This window comes from Labrus bergylta, chromosome 5 (genome assembly GCF_963930695.1).
Source record: "Labrus bergylta chromosome 5, fLabBer1.1, whole genome shotgun sequence".
Lineage (NCBI taxonomy): Eukaryota > Metazoa > Chordata > Actinopteri > Labriformes > Labridae > Labrus > Labrus bergylta.
In genome coordinates, this window is record NC_089199.1 from 19631948 (window position 1) to 19656013 (window position 24066).

General features: G+C 41.8%; 1 protein-coding gene across 4 annotated transcripts in view; it reads right to left on the reverse strand.

Annotated features, from left to right (window-relative positions):
* ephb2b (eph receptor B2b) overlaps positions 1 to 24066 on the reverse strand; it is a 165250-nt gene that overhangs the window by 25394 nt on the left and 115790 nt on the right. For all 4 annotated transcript variants that reach the window (XM_020643414.3, XM_020643413.3, XM_065955069.1 and 1 more), the window contains exons 5-7: positions 20790 to 21125; positions 4145 to 4269; positions 2036 to 2198 (exon numbers count right to left, since the gene is read on the reverse strand). In XM_020643414.3, coding sequence (XP_020499070.1) covers positions 2036 to 2198; positions 4145 to 4269; positions 20790 to 21125 — 624 coding nt within the window. The remainder of the gene's footprint in view (positions 1 to 2035; positions 2199 to 4144; positions 4270 to 20789; positions 21126 to 24066) is intronic.

The window sequence follows — 24066 nt, forward strand, 5'->3', positions numbered from 1 at the left end:
TGTGTTGTTCTATGTACAAAAGTCAATTTTGGTTCAATTTGAGTTTGACCCTGCCATGTAAAATAATTTATCAGTATTCATTAAAGTACAGAGTGTATCTTAACAACTGAAGACGCGACAAAAAAATCAACTATGTTCGGTGTTTTTATATAATTTCTACAAAAAGCTTTCACTAACTGACATTCATGTACACTTATAATTCATGAAATGTAAATCAAGTGCTTATAAATGCCAAATATGGGCATTGAGTGTTCATCAAAATTGATAACAAGGGAGGGAGAACCAAGCAGCAAACTCCAGGGCTGACAAAGGAAGCAAATGTACAAGGGCCAAAAAATTGCAGTTCCTCAAATGACCACTTGAAGCTGTAAAAAATAAAATAAAAAAAAGGTTTTTTCATTACTGGGTGTTAGCTCTGCTGGGTAGCATAGAGACTCCCTTAAAAAATAAATGATGTATCTCAAAGTGAAAACTCCTGCTACAATAAAGGTTAAACAAATAAATAATGTCATGAGGACTTAACCTCAGAGGTATCCATCCTCTGTCCAAATATGGTCACATCAAAAAGCCTCAAACTCCACAAACAAAGGTGTTCACTTTTTATACTATGTGTTTGAGGTGGAAAAAAAAAGATTCACATAAAAATCAGAGTTCTTATCTTCTGAGTTCTTAAAAAGATTCATCCCTGCTAAGTGCTAAGGCTAGCTCTTTAACTCAGTAGAATGCCAAATGGAGCAGCAAGAAATTCAGCCAGTCTCACAGATGACTGGAGTAGATCCTGAAGTATGTACTCATTCAAAAATGTACTTTAAATCATGAATCCAAATAATCGGAAAATAGATTCTCAATCAAATGTTGACCTCAAGAATCAAAATCAAAATCGAATCGTGAGACACCCAAAGACTCCCTGCCCTACTATGCGTCTACGTATGGACATATGTGAAGAGATCAGCTGGACTGTGGGGCCTTGATTGTGCTCTGCTGGTTTACTATATGGATTTGTCTTTGTTTAGTTTAGAGCCCTGAGGTACAACATCCAGGAATATTGAGTTTACACTCATGAAGCTTTCAAAAGGAAGGAGGAGAATACAGTGTATGTTTCTTATATTGATACCAGAGAGAATAGGATGTAAAAATGAAAAAAGACAATCCACAAACAATCCAGATGTCAAACAATCTGAGAATGATTCAAAGTGACAACATTAAAGTGTTTTCTTTTACTTCCTGAGAGGGAATCATTTTCCTTTTCTTCAATGTTTTTTTCTGATGATTCCCAGAGCTGTACTCTCCTGATTGTTTACTCTAAGCTGTGGTAATCAGTGTCTTCTTGCAGGGGAAAAACAACAACTCTCTGGCTGCATTGGTACATTCTCTGAAAATCATTTTGAATGGATCTCCTTTTCTTTACAAAAATAAATATTTCCCTGATAAAAACCTGGGTCCTGCTGCACGCTCAGTTTACTTGATATTTACTTTTCTACATCAGCTCTGATATATCTCTGGTGCTGCGATGTGTGCGTGTGGCAGAAGCATGGATGTTTGCTGGAGAGGAGTTCTGGCTAATGACGGCCCCCGGGCAGAGCAGGCTGAAGGAAATGAGATGTTCAGAGTGGAAAACCCGGGCTTTAACCTTCATGACTGATGTTTACTGAATGTTCCTCCTTCTTCCAGTTGTGTCAGGGAACAAAGATAAGATAACTTTGACCTCATCCTTCAAGTCTTACTGTATGGTGGTAAATGGCAAATGTCGCATGTGTTGAGTTTAAGTGGATGAGATGTATATACCACATAAAGAAGAGAAATATTGGATTGGGAAATAAGAAAAATTTGAATTAGAAGACATTATGGCAGAACAAATATATTTTCAAGCCACACTAATCTGCTTTTTGAGTACTTGATCTGTTTACTTCACAACATGATTCCCTTTTCATTCCTGCAGCTGTCTGAATGCATATTACACTACATGGTGTGTTGACGCATGAGGTGGGGGGATTACAGGCCTGCGTGCTTTGGGGAGCATTGGCTGAATTCTCACCCTCAGTCATGGTCTGGAAGTACAGTTTGCCGCTGTAGCGTCCAAACCCGGCGACGGTGCGGGCCCGGACCTGGAACACGTAGATGCTGCCTGATTTGAGGCCGCGGATGACCACCGTGTTGGTCTGGCTCCTGATGGCGGTGGCGTTCACTTCTGGCTGGTCCTGGGAGAAGAGAACAACATACTTAAATTCTGACACACACAAGTATTTACAAACCAAATACAAAACCTAACGATGGAGAAATTAAATGTGCATTATTTCTCTTCATTTAAAAGTCAGAATAAATGAATGAATGATGTCTTATCAAACTCTTATCTTTTATGGTCAATCACATGGATACTAAATTTGATTACTGTGCCTCTCATTTGATTTACTGACTTCATTAATTCAGTAAATATTCAATTGACATGAGTTGAATTGTTTTAAGAGGAAATCCCTCAAACAAGTGAAGGGAATGATCAGAGCTTAAGAGAAGATGTTGATTCTGTTTTTAAAAAAATACAACTTTACAGCAGAATCAAAAATGTTTAACATCCTTTTGTTGTCATTATCTAATCCCCCTCCCTTCTGTGTCAGTGTGTAAGAAGCCCAGGAGGCCTTGTCCTGGCAGCAGAAGCCAGGCTCTCGAGTAGACAGAGCTCCCCAAACCTTCAGCGATGTGATCTGGAACTACTTCCACCCCACATCCCTGACTTCCAGCCTCCACCATCAGACTGTGTCGTCCCCACAACCACAGCTGCTTGCAGGAATGCAAGGAATACAAAGGAGAAATCCTTCCTGCATATTATCCCATATGCTCTTTTGTAAAGTGTCTCAAGATAAACGTTGTGCTATACAAATAAAGATTGATTGGTTGATGTTGATTCTGTGGAAAGGCAAAGGAATATGCAGGATGTGCCAGAGGACCAGAGCCCCCGCCCGCCCATGGGGCACGTGACACAACCATCAGTCTGTTTCTGGTGCATCCTTTTCTGCTATTTTAACAACAACAATTGGTGCTATAACTGCACTATGATCCACAGTTTTCAATACTTTAACAGAATTATAAATGTCTTGTGACAATGCACAAAATGTACCAAACAGCATCTCAAAATCGCGTCTCTTAGATCTTGCATTGAAACATCTCTGGCACAGCAAAGCAGCAGTGACACTGATCCCTGCGTTTATTTTGCAAACATGCACAATAACACGACCACAATAGAACAAATCTGAATCGTTTTCCCCCTCCCAAAAGAAATCATAATGTTTGATTGAGCTGCAGGACTTGAAAGAGGCAAACCTCCGGCAGCTGCGGTTCAGAAGGTAGATTTGGGTGGCAGTTTGGGGTCAGGCGGCTTCTCTGAGCCGTGCCTTCTGATGATCAGAGCTGCCTTTCTCTGCTCCTCTCCGGCACACTGACAGGTCTGAGAGCGGAGAGACTGGGACTCTTTTAGCTGCTCCCTTCCACCCGCTGCTCGGCGCTCACTTCTGAGCCGCAGCAGGGGCCCGTACTATTGTTATGACAGCTCTCTGCAGCGGTGTCAGAGAAGGGAATTATGCTCTAAAGTGGAGCTACTCTGCATGTTGACGAACGCTGACAAATGCTGTGTATTTTTTTATATACGTGCACACATGTACATCTGTTTGATTGTGACAGTAAGTCTGAGAACGGGTGTATGCATGTAAGTGATTATTGTGTTTGAATATGTGTCTGCATGTGTTCTTGTGAGAAAAGTATGCTGATCCGGTGAAGCTCGACCCCTGAATACTATTTTTACAGCAGCCGGCGCTCAATTGTTGCAACCACAAGTCTGTGTGCATCAATCCCCAGCGGGCCCGCTGCAGGGCTGAGCGCGGTTTCCTTTCCCAGTGACTGACCGTGATTATAATTGAAAGAGAATGAGCAGAAGTTCTGAGCAATGTTCAGAAGCTCGGTCTACATGCCTCCTAGGAAGTGCTGTTATGCAAACGAGCGTGAGGAGATATATTCTGAATTGTAATGTAAGACTACACAAAAGAGTCAGATTATACTATTAGCATTTCATTTATTGAGATGTACAGGAAGGAAATTAAATAGAGTGTTTGTGAGTATGCATCAGTGCAGGTTTGGAGGATTAATGTGTTGATACCTTCTCATAGTACTGCAGCTCATAGTCCAGGATGACTCCATTAGGCTGGTCAGGCTGGGACCAGGAGAGGGTGATGCTGTCCACAGTGCGGCTGACCTGGTGCATTATGGAAACAGTCGATGGAGCTGCGAGGAGACAAAGACAGTGTGTTAAGGATGAGGCTAAAATCAATCACTCCCCACTTCACAGTCACGCACGGAGGCTTTTTTTTTTTTTTACAGCGTCTTTAATCTCTCAGCCAAACAGCAGGTTCTGCAAAGGTGTGATGCTATAAAATCTATATAATATACTGCAGACTGCTTTTAGAGAGTCATGCATCACAAGTTGGCAAGTTACAACACTGGGCCAAACCACAAGAGCAGCCTCTAGGGACTTCCCAGTATCAACTGTGATGTTGTAGTGATTAATTTGGGCTTGTCATGTTGCTCATAACAGACCACCTTCTTGGTATGAATCATACAAACAACATTTAAGCGTCTATTACGTGACACTATCCAGTCTGAACCACATAAAATAAAATAAAATCCTGATTTGGCTGCAAAACATGCTTTTTGTACATTGTACCCCGTAGTCTAACTTCTTTTACTTGTTGTTTAGGAATATCATAGCAGATTCAACTGTAAGTACCCAAAGCAGTGTATTTTATTTCCATAGAACAAACTGCATGTGTGTTTATTTACTGCAAACACTTTTCCTATTCCAAGTTAAAAACCGTTTTCACATATGCACTCCTGAGGATTTCTAGAGGATTTCAGGCGGACTGCCCTTGAAATCCTCCTGATCGGGTTGTTCTTACATGAACCTCACAGTGGGACACTAGCCCTATTGGATGGGAGGGTGGAGAGGCGTGTGGGGTCTTTTGAAGCAAGGCATGATGTAAAAAAAAAGGGCGGATTTAGCAACAGAGTCTGCTATATGACGCTATAATGAGAATACTTTATATTAATGCTGTGTGAAGTTTGACCGAATCGAACCGAAAGAGTGGAGAACAACAAACTGGGGAACAGAAAACGTACTGCAGCAGTTTATCACGCGCAGAGATCCCAGTGATCGCGTGCACACAGTATATGGCCGTGCATCAGTCCCAGGAGACCACCGCCTCCCACTGGCTCAAGGTGAATTCTCCTGATTATATCCTGCTGTCTTCTCACGTCAGCTCACTCAGACTTCATGCAGAAAAGACACTAGGGGTCTGGCAGAAGAAACTCCAGATAATGTGAAAACTTGGGCTGTTTGTGTTCACGCATGCAGCTCACCCTGAAAGCTTCAGGAGTTTTTCAGGAAGTGCGAACAAGGCTTAAGATTACGTTCCTATTGGGCAGGGAAATCAAAGATGACTTCAACACCCTTATGTCATTTTCACGTCAACATTTTTATAGACTTTGGAGCGGTATGAAAAACTAGGTTAAGTATGCCATGCACTTCAAAGGTTTGAGAGGCAACTGGTGAAAGCAACCTTTTAAAAGCAACAGACAGCTTTGCAGTAAACTTTTAACAACACAGCTGTTTGCCTCTTTGCCTTTGACTTTCTCATTAAGGGGCTCAACAGTACGGCACTTTTTGCCAGCTGTATATTACAAAGGTTTTGGCAGGAGAAACTACATACAGTACATATTCTAAATGAATACCACTTAATGAGAATGCAAATATAAAAAAAATAAAAAAAAACACAATGAATAACTGTTAACTGTGAGGGATGATCCCCAAAAAATCTTTGTAATTTTTAAAGCCAACGTGGGGTATGGAGCTTTATACCTACATAAATATATCATTAAAATAAGTTCAATACATAGAAGTATCGTCTTTTTCTGACAAAACTACTTTTCATTATTCATGCCAAGTTCATGCCAAGTCTTCAGTGTAAAGTCATTTTTAATTTTGTCACATTACTGTTATTTCCTTTCTTCCTTTTTTTACATAAGGAAGTAATTTATAATTCAGCCTGTTGCTTAATTTTATTCAGATATTCTCAGGCAAACAAAATGTTCAGAGACAGTATTTAATGACTTGTACATCCTGGGTGGCCCTCTACAGTCTTGCATTGCCTGGTGATTGAAAACTTTGCTCATTCTTTTCAGCACAACCACAAGGTCAGGGGGGCGTGATCACCCTGAGTCCTCCAACAACCATTAAGATTAGTTCAGGGTGCCGTGGGTCAGCGTAAAGCTAAGAGAGCTGAAGATAAAAAGCTCTGTCTGGGGATCCTAGCAGGGCCCGCAGGCCTCTCGCTCTGAGCCTCTCTGTATGTGTGAAAGGGTTGGCTGCTTTGGGAGTAAAAGTGAGGGAGGGGTGCAGGGCGAGATTTATGGACACCGAGGCCCCACGCTCATCCCCTGCAGGCCCGTGCAGCACACACACGCAGCGCTCAGCCAGCAGCACAGGGGCTCCCCTGAGTCCCCCGCAATAAAGAGGGAAGTCTCTGCAGCGGCACGCGTTCTCTGTGGAAAATCCACCGGCTGGGAAACTACAACTGACACGCCTCCATGATCTAAGAATAAAAGACTGCATGTGCTTGGTTTTTAAATCACAAGTTTGTCCAAATGGTACAATTATACCACAACACTCATAATACAACATTCACTCATTCTGGGAAAGGCTGAGTATATCCAAATTATGTGTTGCAATATCTTCATGACCCACTGCTAATTATGCCCTAGTCTTTGTCAAAGTCTGTTAATGTACTAAGATCAAGTTCTCTGTTTAAAAAAATCAATAATTATGTCTCCATCTTTAACCAAGCTCTTACGATTACCACTGACGGAAACCTTCACTGTCCTCACAATAATAGAAAACAGCACATGTGCCTGTCGTTTTTATGATTTTATACATTTTTATTTGTATGTAACAATCTTTCACATTTCCATGCTAAATATGAAGCTCATTTTTTTTACAGCAAACTGATCAATTCTACATTTTATATCAGTTTTTTTCCCATTAAATAAACATTAAAGATGGAGGGGAACTGCTGTTTAACTATTCTACCGTTATGCATGAAAACATTTTCCCTCTTTGTGGACCTTATAGGCCAAAAACTTTGACTATGTTAATACAACTGTGATGTATTTCTAGGGTCAAATTATGTTCAAATTATTCGAATACAATACTTAATCGCCTCCCCTCACTCCTAGCATTTATACTACTCAAGTAGTTGTTTGTGTTGTCGCTAAATCCATCCTGAAGCAGGAATAAAATATTGTCTGCAAGTGACCACAGTGAGTCAGAGCCTCTGATAAAAAAGTCCCTTTAATCCCCTTACTCATTCTCATCAGCTAATCAGGCCTGCCTCCGCGCCCTCCGACCCAAACAGAAGCATCCATCTGAGGCAAATAAATTATGATGTCTCGTATAATCTGCGCTACAGTCGAGGGGCTGAGTATGTCCTCATGTGCTGCTGCCAGGAGATAATAAATAGAGGTTCTGTATTTCATCTCAGCGAAGCACTTACACCATGATGGCCTGTGACTCTGCCGTGTACATACATCATGCCTCCTTCCTGCAGCCGGAGGTACGATAATGTACAGACAGCAGTCACAGGAATCTCCTCCATCTCTCTGTACTCTCTAGTTTGTTTGCAGTCACAAGACGACAGCCTAATAAGGCAAACAGTTCCTCTAAAGGGAGCTCACGAGTATCCCATTACGGATGTACATATATTCAAGACTGCCACATGGCCTTTTCCTGCATAGCATTTCCATTAAAACACGGCACAGCCATGCCCAGTAACCTGATCCAGGGCCGCGGAAACAAAGGCAGCTCATGTATTCATGTACAAAGGATGGACGCATGCCAACATGAAAAGCTGTTGGAGGAGAACTCTGCGGTTTTTTTTTCTTCCGCTAAAGGACGGCTTCCAGACAGCGGGGTGGCCGTCGCCATGTCTGAGCGCGAGAAAACGACGAGGGTGTTTGGTGTTACAGAAAAACAAACTGAGATTAAATTAAAGGAAGGAATTTAAAGCGAGGACATTAGTGTGTGAAAAACATAAAGTGTTGAAACATTGGGGTCGTGGATAAAGTAGCAATCCAGCTGTGTTGTGTATTTGAAGTCAATTTGGTACATGCATTTGAAGCTAAGCTGACATTCCACCAATTGGCTGAGGAATGTAGCGGTATGCCAAGGCCTACAGCAATGACTTACATATGAAAGCCATTTTCCTTCATCTAATTTATATACTCTACAAGTCGCCATTGTAGTCTAAATCTCCAAAACTACCAACAACTTTTCTCTATTGGAATCATTTTTACATGGTTTTCACTGTGTCAACATCGTTCACAGAGTTACTCCGCTAAATACATGTTTTAGTTGTTTCAAGCCCATTTCTCTGTTTTCAAGGTAATTATCTTTAAGCCATCTGGATTGCAACCCATTAAAGGCGATTAGAAATTAAAAACAAATATGTAAGAATGTTTCCCACTCGCCTATGGAGTGAAAGCCAACCCTTTATAAACTTTGTCAAGTCCGATCAACGTCTTCAAAGCGGGTGAGCTCCACTTTCACTGGATGCTCTATTTTTAAGGGTTTCTTCATGAATGTTCTCCAAACTAATGAAGCGGTTATTATGACAAAGGCAGGGATTGTATGTTTATGTAATTAAATGATACGGCTGAATTGGAAAGATAAATAGCTTTGATGGATAGGTCTGTAGAAGGGGATTTCTGCATGTTTCCCGTGTACCACAATGAGACAGCAGACCCAAGAGGCGCTAGTCTGCCTCACAGACGTTACCATGTCCAAATGCACCACTGATGATTATTAATGCTGAATACTAGCTCTTAGATTTTCCCTGCTGCTCAGACATGCAGTGATAAACCTTTAAGTGTGTGTTTAACACTAGCTGTCTACGACTCGATCCCACTTTCTCCACCAATCCAGTCCCAGCGGATGGTTCTTCTCCAATATGTCTGTCTTTCCTCAATGTTTCTGCCAATAAAAAGGATGTTTTTTCTTTGCCACTGTGGCCAATCACTCTTCATGGTGGATAAATGTGGGGTCTCTGTAAGTTAAACAGCAAAGAGTAGAGTCTAGACCTGTACTTTTTTTTTTTTTTTTTTTGCAATTTGGCAAATTCAAACTGCTTGATTGGTCGGTTAAATAGTTTCATTGAGACATGGAAAACATTCTTTACTAAAGTAGATATACAGATGATTGTGTAGAAAAAATGGTGGTGAAATAGAAGTCATGATTCAATGTTTTTGAAGAAGGAGAAGTGAAAAAGTACAGGCGCTGAAATACAGTTTAACAGTAAAGAAATATATAGCCCTTTGTTCTACCTCTATTCAAGTAAACTAAAGCTTTTAAGTTGGAACCAAGGTTTTTTTTTAACACTTGCTCTATAATGATGTTTGTTTTGTTTTGTCATCTTGCTGTAAGTTCCTCTTGCCAAGGACAAGCTTTCGTTTTACTGATCTTTACTGCAGTCTTATTTCCCTCTGATTCAGATTCAGATTCAGATTTAGATTAATATCCCACTACAGGAAATATATTTTGCAGCAGCAGCAGCACACAGAAGACAACGCCTACAAGGACGACATCACTGTAAAATAAAAATGAAAAAAAAAGTTAAAAAAAAAAATCTGACAACACAACATTAAAACATATAAAACATCCCACTAAAATCAGCTCATTTGCCAAAATGGGAATTTTTACAAAGTTAGTAAAGTGTAATATGGAGGTGTGCAAATGTGCAGTTAAAGTGCAAAAAGAGCAACCTAAAGGCGTATTGCTATTTAAAATATGAATTACAGGAACAAATGTGACATGGAGACTTTTAGTTTTCCTCACAGGAGCTCTGGTGTCTGTTTTTTTGTTGAGACATTTTCTACATTGTGTATTTCAAGTGATGGATTACCCAAGTAATCATCTTTCTTATTACCCTACCTACTTACGTTGAAATCAACCTTGATATTGGAAATGCTGCCCCATAATGATACAAAATAAAATTGCTAAGAATTTACAGTAAATGTATTAAAGCTGAATAAACAAGCCAGTTTTAAAAGTGTTGAAAGTGTAGAAATCTATGCGGAAGCGTTTAGTACAAGTACAATGTAGAAAAAATGAAATACTCATACAAAGAACAGACCTGAAAGCTTTAGTGCAGTATAGTAACTCGGTATTTGTCCCTGGTTACTTCACCTCTCCGGTCAAAATATAGACGGATTGTGTTCAATGTTTTCATCTCTAATATATCCGTGTCTGCAAATACCTCAATGATAATGAGTGACAATAAAGAGTGGATATGCTGGGGCTTTTATAAGGGGGGGGGATCCATTTAAGACATTCAAGGTTGAATATCACGTTGCTTAATTGTGAGAGGATGGGAGGCCCCAGCTGCTGTCAAAGAATTAGGTTTCAGAGCAGACATCATTACTTAGGGACGGGACCCGATATGAAAGACGCTGCCTTTGGAGTGTTTTGTAGCATGACGCTCTGGCCTTGGCCCAAAAACAGAGAACACACAGCCTCTGTTTTGTTCTACATCTCTAATAGACGTGTTTGTGTAATGTTTGAACACCTAGTGACTTCCCTAATCAATTAAAGATGGGGTTTACTGGGGATATTTCCACTCATTTAAATCTGAGCCGATTTAATGGGGCATGCTTCTGAAAACGAGCACAGACGAGAGGCTTTCATCCATCCCATTAATTTACGTCTCTGTGATCTTTTATTATCCTAAACTCTTCTGGTGGGCTTTACCACTCTCTCTTTAACTATTTTCTTGTTTGGGGAATGCTGGATTCCTTCTGTTCGGCCTCATTACTGAGCACTGAACATGATGGGCATCTTCATTAAGCAAGGCTGCTGAAGTGAGACCATTGTGATGGGAAGGCCAGAGAGGGAGCTCAGTCAAGGGTGGCTCTCAGGTTGGAGAGGGCTTCAGGTACACCGGTACCTGAAGCCACTGTCAGTAACTGTAAGGACTGAAAATCACAATTTAAATTGTTCTGGTAGCAAAACCCGTGTTGAAGTGGCCTCTGATACAGCATAAAACTTAGGATCAGGTATTGGCGAGCTCCATTTTATAGCCCTAAATCTAACTAACTCTTAATATATGAGTTTGTTTTTTTTGTTTGTTTGTTGAAACTGAGTAATGCTTCTCTTGTTGGCCAGGTTTCCCTCGTAAAATAAATCTCTTATCTCAATTGGACAAACATGGCAAAGTAGAGGTTCAATAGAAATTATCAAATAAATGACTAAAACGTTGAGTCGTTTGACAGGAAATAAAATTATCTTCCATGCTACATAAAAATAGTCTTGACAGTTACTTGCATTGGACTGCATCCGGAGAGAGTTCAATATTTTTATTGAAACCATTAGCCACAAAAGAAGAGCTGAATTCTGATGGTTTATCATTTGATGATAGAAATCATGAATGACAATAAAACAACCTGATAAAGGAACGTTTGATGGTACTCATTGTCTGTGTCAGAAAGGAAAAAAAACTGTAGCAGAATATTGCTTCAATAAAAAAGTTTTTTTTCTTTTCTTTCCAGCAGCTGACTTCTTCTCTGTGACAGACAGCGCCACCTCTTGGTTTGACAGTTTTTGCTTTGGTTCAAGGCAACTTTAAAATAAAAAAAAATGGACATCTTTCAATCTTTATTTGCACATGAATCACGTGCTTCTGAGAGAGTCTGTGAGAGGCCTTTTATCTTCAACTTTCTAACATCCTCATGTGTCTGCAGCCATGTGGCTCTGATATGATTAGACGTTGTGGAGAAGGGAGCAACGCTATGATTTGGCGAAGACGGGGGAGGCAGCGAGAACAGGTCAGGGCTCGTAAATCCCTTTTCCTTTTCATTGTAAAAATCAGTTTCCCCACAACGCAGACTCTCCCAGAGGGCCCGAACCAGCTGGTCTTCTACCCGGCAGCCTCCCAAACAGGCTGCCACTGCTCCATTCTCTCCCACTGCCGTCCATTTATGAGCTTCTTGTCGGGCCGTCTTAAAGGGAGAGGCCCACGTTTAGCGTGTACTTTTAGCATGCTGGCACCCTGCCCCGTCTTCCCCAGCTGCAAAGGATTGTGGGTTTTAGATCTATAAAGATTTTCCAGAGCAGTAAAGCTACAAAAGTGAGATTTCAGTTCATCAAGCTTTAAACCATCTGCACTGGAGGAGATTGGGGGCTATAATGCACTCGTATACACACCATAAGCTAATACAGAAATAGGCTCTTCATTGGCTTGAAGAGTTTTCAGATACTCGCAGGGGTTAGGGTTTAAATCTCAGCTGAGGCGGGGAATCTGCAGACGGAGGAGATGCAACTCAGATAAGGATGTGAGGAGACAAAACTGCGGAGGAAAGGGGAGATTATTCTGCTGCAGTAACTGAGCTTATCGTCATGTTACACTTATTCAGAGAGTCTACTGGTTGATATGAATAAAGTGCTGAATGAGAAACTTTATAATAAACACTCAGTTTGAATCTTGTTTTAGTTGTCTGTGGTAATAGTTAGTAGTTAAAGGAAGAACGTGTAACATTTTACCCATAAATGAAGCTGAAATCCAGTATATCCTATAAATGTCTCTCTGAGTCATGACTGTCTATAATGAGTGAGAAGAGCGAGTCCCGCCAGCTGTACTGTTGTCTCCAGTAAACTCCGGGGACAAAGAGGAAGTCAAGCCAAAGGAAACTCAGGTTTTGAAGGTGTCTAACCTCAAGTTTAACACATGCACAGCACTTTGTGAAACATTTACAGAACTTGATAATATAGCTTTGAGAAAATATAAAACAAGATGTAAGAAAAATAGTCAACAGCCCTGTGAAAAGTTTAAAGCCACATACCAATGCACCAAATGTGGAAAGACCTGTTAGTAATGCAGCACAAAAAGCATTGCATAACTGCATCTGCAACCTTTGCATATAAGAAAAGTTTGTGTGCCCTGAAAGAGACGCCTTCAGAGAAATGTAGAACGATGTACACGCACATCATTCGATTGTCAATGCCGTGACTCGTGATCTTCCAATCAAACAAAATCCCATCCCCATCATGGTCAGTCCCACCTTCTGCTGTTTCCACTAAGCAGCCCCAAAGTAACATTAATAAGACCTGGATACAACATAGGTCACATGAACTCTGTCCCTCTGTAGGACTTCTGGCTTTAAGTCATCTACACAGGACGGCGATGCGGTGCCATGTGCGGCACACAATAGAAAAGGATTATAAAAGATCATCTCCGCTTATAAAGTTCATGACCCCAATTTACAGGTAAAACCTCGGAGAGGATGATGGAGGATGCAGATCGCATGATCAGCGGGATCTCTGGAACAAATGGAGGCTACATTAAAAAATGAGAGGCATTAGTGACATCTGAGCAGGAGCAGGAGGGGAGGGGGGGGGGAGCTGCACGTCGAGTTTTAAGCAGATTCTCATGAGTGTTGGCAGGAAAGTCGCTCAGACTTTGACGACTCTGTTTTGCATCCACCTTAAAAGGAATACTTAATCTAAATGTCAGCAGAGAAACTCGAAGTCGAGAGTGTTTTGGCAGAGAAACGGAGAGAAAGAGGAAAGAGTGAGAGGCTAAAAGAGACACTGCCATTGTGTTTATCACGGAACCATTTTCCTAATTGCTTAAGTTAGCTCCGTAAAGTTTAAATAAAGGTTAATACATTAAGAAAAGTGCTGATTGTGTCACGGCCCCTTTTTGCTTCATCCCCTTTATTTATTATCCTTTTTGTTTACTCATTATTCTCTTGTGTATGAAGAGTAAATAAATGATTGCTTTACAGAGTGTTTAATTATTCAGGCATTTTAACTTTACAGCTAATGCACTCAACAAGATTTAATTGCAGATTCACATTATGTTCTCTTTTACAGCCCACTGGGCCAAAAGATCCTGGCCTTTTAACCTAGATTTGTGCGCAAGCGATGTGCATACTGTATTCCTCTCCTCGCTGCACGGACTTAAACCTGCAGACCTCACCCAGAAACAAGAGATCAGTACAGTATACATCATTACAACCAACCAAAATCCACACGGCTGTACTGAAAGATTCATGAACCAGATCAATTAGTTAAGTTATTTTGACAATCTGTGTGCCTCTTCTGGGGGTGGGGTCATGATTGAATTCATGCAGCATGCATAGATTTTAAAATCTGATGGGCCTCACTGTCTCCCCTGCAGGCTGCAATCTGAATCAGTCTTTGTGAACAGGTTGTTTTCTATGTACTATGTTTTTGCATGAATGACGTGTATGCGTCTCAGGGTTGTGTCAGTGCTGAGCTGCAGGTGCACGCTGATGCCGCCTGTCTGACCCACACTGGCACTCACCATGTGTGTCCTTCTTAACACCTTCTGTCTCTGTCAACACCCTGCACGCCATGTTGACTAGTGGTCCCCGTCTGATTCTCTGTCTCACAAGCTCTTTATCAACAGCTTTCATCAATCACTGTCGTCTATTCAGAGCTGATTGTTCTGATTAAAGTGCAGCCTGAGACACTTTCTACTGTCGCTGTAACATTTGGGGGAAAACGGGGAGGGGGCAGTTCCTTTATTTATTACTACATACTTCCTTAATTCAACTTTAACATGCGTATCGCTCTCTACATGATACCTTTGAAAACCTACATCCTTATCTTATTTCAAGTGACCTAAAAAGTACATGCCTTTTTATATTTGAAGTAGGATGTTTATCTGTGCTTGTCAGATAATTCTGGCTGGTATTAAGTTTAATGAGATGTTTTTGATTAGAAATAAGACAAATAAACTTCATTTGATTTTAGTTAGATTCATGTAATTTAATGATTTCAATGAACTGAATTGTTTTCTTGAATTGGCCTTCTTGGTTTATTGTTTACCAGACAGTTCCCTTCATTAGTCTCTATAAATATTATTTTTTAATTAGATAAAAAAAATGATTTAAGTATATCACTACTTCCTCATCTTTATTACAGTTCTGTAACACAAAAGATCATAAAAATCAAAATGACCCTGCATGAAATAAAGGCAGGTAATCGACCAGAAAGACCCGTCACCGCCATGAAAACAGAATCTGAACTCTTTTGTTTTTTTCAAACTGTCTTTAAGTCAACAGTGTAGTAGCTACACTTGACTGCCTGCTGCACTGACACATTCTGGCAGTCCCGCCTGGCTCTGCACCAGTGCTTTTCACACCACGGCCCAGTGGAGCAGCTAAGTCCCTGGTAGCCTGGCTACACTGGACCGGGGCAATTTGGACAATAATTAAGCCATAAATCTTCCCCACACCATATGAAAAGGCTGCACCCAATTACACCACCCACCCACTCACCCACCCACCTACCCTACTGAGCAATATGGCTCACTTCAACAATCAACCAGTTCACCTGATAAGAAACCAATTCAGTCTCTCTGCCTCTCGATAGCATGAGCAGCCGACACCTCGACTCACCTTGAGTTAATGAAACGCCCAAACAAATATGTCCTCTGCACTCTAATGCACCCAAACACTAAAGATTGCGATATGCACAGGCTATATGGAGATCTTATTCATCTGTTAGAAAATGTGCGATGCAGAAATCATTCACGGCATAAAGATAGTTTGCATTCAGGTGGGAGATAATCACTCTTCTATGCACTGAATCTGAGGATACAGCTGCTCTTTTAGGGGCTGGCAAATAATGGGCAGTTCCATTTTAAGGGATCTATTATCTGTTTTTCTCTACTTCATTTAAAGCAACAGTACCGTCTGTGTACATAAGAATACTTTATTTATTTTGCACTCAATAAAAAAAGACATAATCACACATTAAGCGCACCATCTAAACATCATTGGCATTTTAAACACAGCCTTGGGAAAGTGAACTGAAAGCAAAGCACCATATAAGGACATTCAAACTGAAACTAAGTGTTTACTAAATGGATTTTATGCATGGATGAATTAAAACCAGCTGAGCAACAGAAAAAAACAAATCTTATATTCAAATACAAGGTCACAACATATTGACAGTCAGTGTAACTGAGCTGAAGAGAGACAGGAAGTGTTGGGAGGAGAGAGATGGGGATGACATGCAGCAAAGGGTCGAGGTCGGATTCAAACCCACAGTTCCTGCAGGACTACAGCCTCTGTACATGGGGAGCACGACATAACCGCTAGGCTATCCTACGCCCTCACCAGTGATTTCTCGGCTGCAAAAATGTAATATTTTGATGCACAAACAGAGGTTGTTCCACACTGCAGATTTACAGGTGGACAAAGAAGGGAGCTAAGTCAAAAGCAAACTTCCATATAAAAGAGATGAAGGTTATCAAAAAGAGGTTAATGACACAATAACTAAAAACAACCTTAAACTCAAGGGGAATACATTTAAAAGATAAAACCTGGAAGCTTCACAGCAAGCCGCCATCCAGCACCCTACGAGAGACTGAAACGTACCATCTGCTCAGGTTAGCATGGGGCGAGGCGGGCTGAACTTTTCATGAATACACAATCACAAACAAAACAGGAATTTCACTGATAGAAATATACATTATTAGTCCAGCAGATGGTAATCAAAACCGCACCTGTGTAGTCCCTCACTGCCCTGAAGATGTTTTTACTCTTTGTGCAGATCAGCTACATTAACATCTCAGAGAGCTGAGACCCTCTGCTCTAATGTAATTCAAGCTTCAATACTGTTCATTTCTTGTGACTTATAAATACACAGACTAAAACACTTGTTATATGTGTCAATGGTTTTGGTTGTTTGTTTATGTGGTTTATCCATATGTCTAACATTTAAAAGCCTAGAAGATATTACCTTCCAAATGAAGCCACATACATACTTTAAGAACTTCTCTTACGAGCTTTTCAATTTGGGTTTGTCAAACAGGTGAAAATTACCCACCAAAAAAAGTGTGAATTTCAAAAGGTCAACATATTAACTGAAACATTGGACTCAAATAATAATCTCAAAGAAAATACCTGCTAAGGTTGGCTAACAGATCCTGTGGAAAAGATTTTAAATCAACTCTTTAACAAGTTGGAATGTAAATACAGTAAAAATGGTGGTGTGGTTGTGGTTTTCATCTGTTAAAGTATGAGCTCTTGACCTTAAAAGAGGTTCATCCTGCATGTTGAGATCAGTTTTATTCAATTCAACGGAAAGTTTAATATCTATTAAAACTGCAGTTGTAAAGTTTTAATCACTGTAATTAGAGTAGTTCCTATAGAATCACCACAGGTTTTTCTTCCTTATCGTTCTTTCCTAAACTTTCTCAAACTCTGAAAGTTACCTGTCACCTATTTGTCAGACCGGTCCTGTGTTTCCACTCTCTCACCTGTCAGACACAGTTAGATCAATGTCTCACCTTGTCACAGTATAGTTTACCCCCTCAGTCACTGACAGAAAGCATCAGATCTGAGTCTCACTCACTCGCTCTGCTCATATACCGTCCTGCAAAGAGAAACATTGTATTGACAGAGCCATGCCAAAATAGATGGCTTTCTTCTTACTCATTATCATAAAATGGCTTGGAGGCACTTCCAACACAAAGCAAGTTAGGAGGAATTAGTCATATGCTCATAAAACAGGCTTGAATGCCGTTCAGCACGCCATCTCCCTTTGTGTGGCATTACAGTGTGTAATCAAGCGCCGCACTTTCCAGGGCAATCACGTCCTTTATCGCAGAGGAACTGTCGCCAACCACCTACGGAGTGGGAGGATAAGCCCTGTGGGTGATAGAGTGTGGTGGGTGCCTGATTGGGTACGGTGAGGGAGAAGTTTAAGCTCACGTCTCGTGTCACAGCCTCCTCCCACCCCACAAAAAAAACTTTCAACCAACAAGTCAAAGATGAAGACGGCAGCCACCCAACAGGAGAAATGAGACGTTTTCACGCCTCTCGCTTTTGATTTACTTATTTTGTTTGTCGCTTTCTCGAGCGCTCAAGCCTCTGGACTAATGGGTGTTAACTGATTGACTGAATCACACACTTATATGAGCACAAGATTTCAAACTCTCCGTCTGGTTTGTGTTTTTCTTCATCTAACGCTCTAATTCTGTGTGTAAGAGAGGGAAGGCAGAGATCCGCCTGAGGTAATTAGGGGTGACACGATGTTTATGTAACCTCCAAGCCTCACAAACCAGATGCAATTATGGGCTCCTGGTGCTGCTGACCCTGGCCCTGCAGCGCAGAGCGCTGAAAAAACTGCAAAATCTCCCAAGTCCCAGGGGTGAGGCTGGTTCTGCAGGGTGAAGGGGGGGTGGGGGAGTCTGGAGTTAGGGAGCCAAGCAAGAGTTGAGTTCTTTTCACAGCTCCCTCGGACGGGAGCTCTCGCAGCCTAATCCAAAGTGACGGGCACTTCAGTGGAGAGGGCGCGGAGCCCCCCAATTTCCGCCACGACCCCACGGCAGGGGGAAGCAGAGAAGCCAAGGGTTGGGGTGGCAGACTTATTGTGGCCCAGTGAGAAAGAGCGGGGCAGGGGCCTCATTACAACGCTTAACTGCACTCACAGGCCCTCATTAACCCACAACACCAGTGACTCAAATCAAAACAGACAATAAAAAGAGGTCGCCGTTTGAATAAAGGCCTCCATTTTACTTTGACTTAAGAGTTGGAGCTTTGTAACCGGATGCTTTATGGAGCTTTTACACCAACAGATTTCTGTAAACACTGGCGTTTTGCTACAAAGGGTCAATTTACGTGCAGGAATCTCCTCTTTAAATGTGTTCATCCAAGTTATATGCCCTTGTATACCCTTTCTGTTTGACTGCTTCCGTGTAGGCATGCCGACATCTGGGAATTCCAGAGGAAAGTAATGAGAGAGTGAGAGTGTAGTTAAACAAAACCCAATATGTCCGCTGTAATAAAAAGCACTGTGTTACTGTGCTGTAGGAAACTCAGTCACAGAAGACTGCCCTCAGTGCAGGGGGATAGATGATGAGGGATGACAGGCACTTATGTATGTTGCTAATGGGATGCAAAGCCAGTGCAAAGATAAAGCCCGCCCTGTACTCCCGCTGCTTGTCGGTGCTCGGGGGAGAAAAGCTTCGCACGCCAAATGATGCGTTTCATAGAGACAATTAAAGAGCAAATCAATGCTGCTGCCTCTGTGAAATAATTAGAGATGCTGCCGACTTCGACTACAGCCACATAGGGGGAAACATGCACCGCTCCTATACTTACAGGAGGTAGATTTCTCAAAGAGCCTATGGATCAAAAACGTCAACCAAGCACCTGTTTTTCTATAGACCTCAGGTAATATTGGAATCCTGGCTTCTTTGAGGTCTAAGAAGTAGCTCATACATAATGCACTTCACTAAAAGGACAACAGTGTTTAAAGATTGGTTCATGAAAACTAAAATATCAACAGAGTTTTTAAAAAAAAGAGAATCTGTTGTGATTCTTGGGGTTTATTCAGTCTCAACTTCCATCTAGCAAATTAAAATAAGAAACTGAGAGAATATAGAGTTTGCCATTGATAAAGTCTCAACCTTACACTTTATGGGACAATTTCATTGGAAAAAAGCATTTCCAAATGAATGTTATGTGTCACATTAATGACATCTTTAAGCAGACATGCAAGAAGTAACATAATGTAGCTCAAGCAGGTTTGTTATAGAGGTAAAACACTGACTATATAATAAATATCCAAGCTTACACACACCCAATTTAGACTCAATATCAGGAGAGTTTACAGACACTTAAAGATAGTGTCAGTAGCTTTTTCCTTAAAAAATTAAACAATAATTGACTTTTACAAAAGTAATGCCACTCAATCATCACTTATGGGCCTCCATAAGTTCTTCCTGTATTATGTTCTTTTGGTCGACTCAGGATGTTTCAGAGTGGAGAGGGGATGTGTCTCCCCCAGCCAATGAGGTGAGTTTAGGAGTGGATTCAATTCAGCGATTGGATGCAATTCAAACAGACCAACTTTGCGGACGCGAACCTAGCGGCAAAGAAGAAAGAATTTAAGCAAAGTGAGGCGAAACGGCACAGCTCTTCCTGGAAACGAGGGTGAACCTTGGGTTGGCTTTCACCCGCGGACTCAGAGTTTGTCTCCTTTTTGTTTGACTGACAGGTTCTGAACATGGCGCTTCTGGTGGCGATAGCCCAAGAGGAGGGTCCCAGTTTGAATGTTGTATTTACAAGCTGCAATAAACATTGACTTCTGACTTTACCTTTAAAGCTCCTGTGAGGAAATTTCAGTTTGTGTTGATTTTGGCGCTCTCTGTGGACAATGTGGTACCTCCTATCTCTGCAGATTTTAGCGTTAAATAGGAAAATCTGAGATTGGAAACATTTGGTTTGACCTATTAGATGCTTAGTGTGTTCATAATGTCATTTTCCACATAGTAGAATGTGGATTTAGGTTTCCAAATAAAATCAGTGAGCAGTGCAGGAGAGCTAGCTCTGACTGCACTCACAGTCTGAGAGACATGATGATGAGGTCACAGAGTAAAGACCAGCAGGCCATCACATTCTGTCTGTCACATCATCAACAGCACTCTCCTTTCCATTTCAGAGCTCTTCATCTGCATACATCACCATGCAGGAGAGGGACGCAGCTTACTTAGTGCAGGTTTCTGCTCGGTGCATGATGTGCTTGTTGTAGAAGAGTGTGATGAAGAGGTACAGTACAGCCAGAGGAGCGATACAGAAATAGATGTGGAAAGAGACGGAGGGAACAGAAGAGGAAACCACATGGGGAATATTAAGTGTAGAAAAAGACAGATGGGCCCACTTACCAGCCTGGTTAGTGGTAATGTTGACTGAGGAGTACTGAGGGGAGTACGGGCTCTGATCTGACACCCCGTTGACAGCCTGCACCTCGAACGTGTACTGCGTGTGGGCCAGCAGGTCGCTGATGTAGACCCGGTTTTCTGTCAAACCCAGCTGACGGGGCAGAAACTGAACGTTGTCCCCACAGCGCGTGCAGCCTCCACGACCTCCACCGCAGCTCTTACAGATGATGTTGAAGACCACGTCCTCCCGGCCGCCTGAATCCCGAGGAGGCATCCACTCCAGCATGACGGAGGTTTCATTCACGCTGGAGATGACGGTCTGAGGAGCTGATGGGACGGCTGGAAAACACAATAGATGATTTGAAGTTAAAGCTAGAGTGATAAAACCAAAACAGGATATTTATTTTGGGTAAAAAAATTCTGTTTTGTCAAGTTCTCTTCAGGGTCTTTATTTAATATTAAAAAAACAAAGTAAAAAAAGAATGAAAGAAAGAGAGAAATTGGGAAGCTAGCCTAGCAGTTAAGTCGCACAGCCAATGTACGGAGGAGGGTACAGTCCTCATTGCAGCGGCCGTGGGTTTCGAATCCGACTTCAGCTCTTGATGCATTTCATTCAGCCAGCTTCTGCTCTTCCTCAGATCAATTGTTAAAATACGAGCCTATAGCTTGACACAGACTAAAACAATTAAGCAATAAACATTGATGAATATGTTCTCAGTAACTTAGTTGCAAATCAAGAAAATACAGAAAACATTATCTTGTGATTAAATGCTGATCTTTTTTTAAACACTGATTAATCGCTGAATTTCAATATTTTAATTGCATGTTTGTAAGTTGTTTAAGGCTTTTATTTTGAATTTCTGTTCTGACTATAGCTCACCGTACTTTAACTCCCTTTTAGATACAAACATGCTTTTATTTTGAAAGAAAAAGGAACCACCAGCAGACTGAAGGTTAAGACTTTAAGTAAAAATGAACTTTTTACAGATGGAAATGAGACAAAAGGCCAAAAGGAACATTAAAAAGGTGAAATGTTTGACGTCTCAAGGTGGATATTACTTTTGGCTTGTTCACTAAGCCGTGAGGTATCATTCTCTACTGTCACTGTGGCTACAGGGAGACACTGCGGTCAGTCGTATGGCAAAGCTACAGAGCGCCTACAGGAACTAAATAGCACGCGTTTAATACAATGAATGCATTTAATTCTGACCTCAGTAGCATCACGTTTAATGCGTTAAAGCCGACAGCCCTAGTTGTGATTCACGTCATTTCTCAGTGTCCTTTTAGCTCTGTTTTGTCTTAACTCCAGAGGGGAAATATACGACTCCTTTAGGCTTCTAAATGCTCCGTCATGTTCACATGTTGCCAACTGTGTCTGTCTGCCATCTGGTTCTGAGCAGGTACCGTACAGTCGGTTTATCAGAGCTTTTTTTTTTTTTTTTTTTTTACTGAAAACAGCTGCCTGTTGCTGCTGGAAAAGAGGCTGAGGAGAGGCCAGAGAGTGAATGAAAACAGTAAAGATGTGGGCTACAATAAAAAAAAAAACCTCCCTCCCCAACACTGGGCAAGGAGACGCTCAGACACTCCAGGGGTCTAATTGGGATTACAGAGCGGTGGGATTGTTGTCTTTAGGTTTTCTACTAAATTTCAACCGCTTTCACGTTTAAAGTTTGTGTTCTCCATTGTTATTGTATAATCCCTAACTAAAGCTGCTTAAAGACATCCCATAACATGGAAAACTGAACAAACCATGTTAAAGAGTTTAAACTATTGTTTTCTGCACATTTCTTTGGCGGTATTATTCTGTAACTTCTGAGGGATTTCTTTGCTATAAAGATGTGAATAAAATCTCTGGAAGCTTACAGGAAAGAGGTACAAGAGAAGACTTTTATTTTGCTTCTTAATATTGGACGTTGTGTTGTGTTAACACGGAGGGCAGAATAACCACCTCTGCTTAAATAACCCCTTCGCAGGAGAAGACAAACTCTCAGAGATACTTCATCGTCTTTAAGGTCGGAGCTGACTGTAAGCTGGCAGTTCTTTCCCCCCTGAGATGCCCATTTACATCTCTCATTTTTCATGCTGCTGTCCACTTTGTCAAGTGTTTTCTTAACATCTCCTCCTGACGGTTTTCTCATGGAGCTTGCGCATAGGGTTACTGCAGCGGAGAGAAAGCGACTGTTTCCCCTGTCGAGACATTCTCAGCAGCTCGGCGTTTTTCGGGGGGTGGAAACTTTTCCACATGCCGCTGCGTGTTGAGTGACAGGCAACACAAACAAACAATGGGAAGTGTTTATCTTCTACAGACATGTGCACCTAATTATGGAAGACGAATCCTCCGGGACTAATGAGATAAACAATTCCACTCCGCCCACTACATCCTAAATCTGAATCGATCACTTCTTATTTAACCTCCTTTTAATTGGCGGCAATTAACAGATCTCCGGCTCTGGAAGGAAGCCCAATGGAGTGCACTTCTTGGTGTTTCTCATATATGGAAACATAACTCCTTCTTTGGCATCTCCTTCCCGGGGAGGAGGACTAATATCCCCCCCATTAGCTGGCGGGGCGGCTCTGATGGGCCCATTCCCTTGGCTTTAATCAGGCCGGGCCCTGCTGCGCTTAATGCGGGTGACGTGACGCTGCCGCTTTCTCATTCACAACAGCTGCTCGACTCCCAGAGCCAGGCTTATGCAAATCTCCTTTGTTGGAGGCCATCAAATCTCTTCCCTCCTCGCTCCCTTTCAACAGGCGGAGAGGGAAAGAGTGAGGGAAAAAACACTACCCAATGTTGAAAGGGCCTTTTTTTCTTCTCCGGCACCCCTGTTTTGTTTTAGATCGACCACACTCTCCGTCTTTCTCACATGCAGCAAACCCCTCTGAGCGCTCTCAAATTCCCTCTCCTTCTTCATTTTCTTTCGACGAGTCTCGCCCCTCGTGCTCAACCCCTCCCCGCTCTCTCACTTTGCTCAATCCTTTCCACTCTCTCTTCCTCAACCTCAGTGTCAGCATCAAATTCAAATTCAAATTCAAACAGCTTCATTGGCATGACAAGAGAGAGTGTCGCCCGGGCTCTTTCTCCGGGCTGGCCCTTTCACAAAGCGTCGCGCCCTGGCCCAGTAACCCCCCGGCCCTTTCCTGGAGTACGGGGACTGTGTGATGTAGAGGAGGGTCAGATCTGTGGACAGCCACACTATGAGCATGTCAGCGTCATGTTCGTGTGAGGGACGGCACTGACAGGGTTTCTCTGTTTGCAGTTACACAGACCACCACTGTCCTT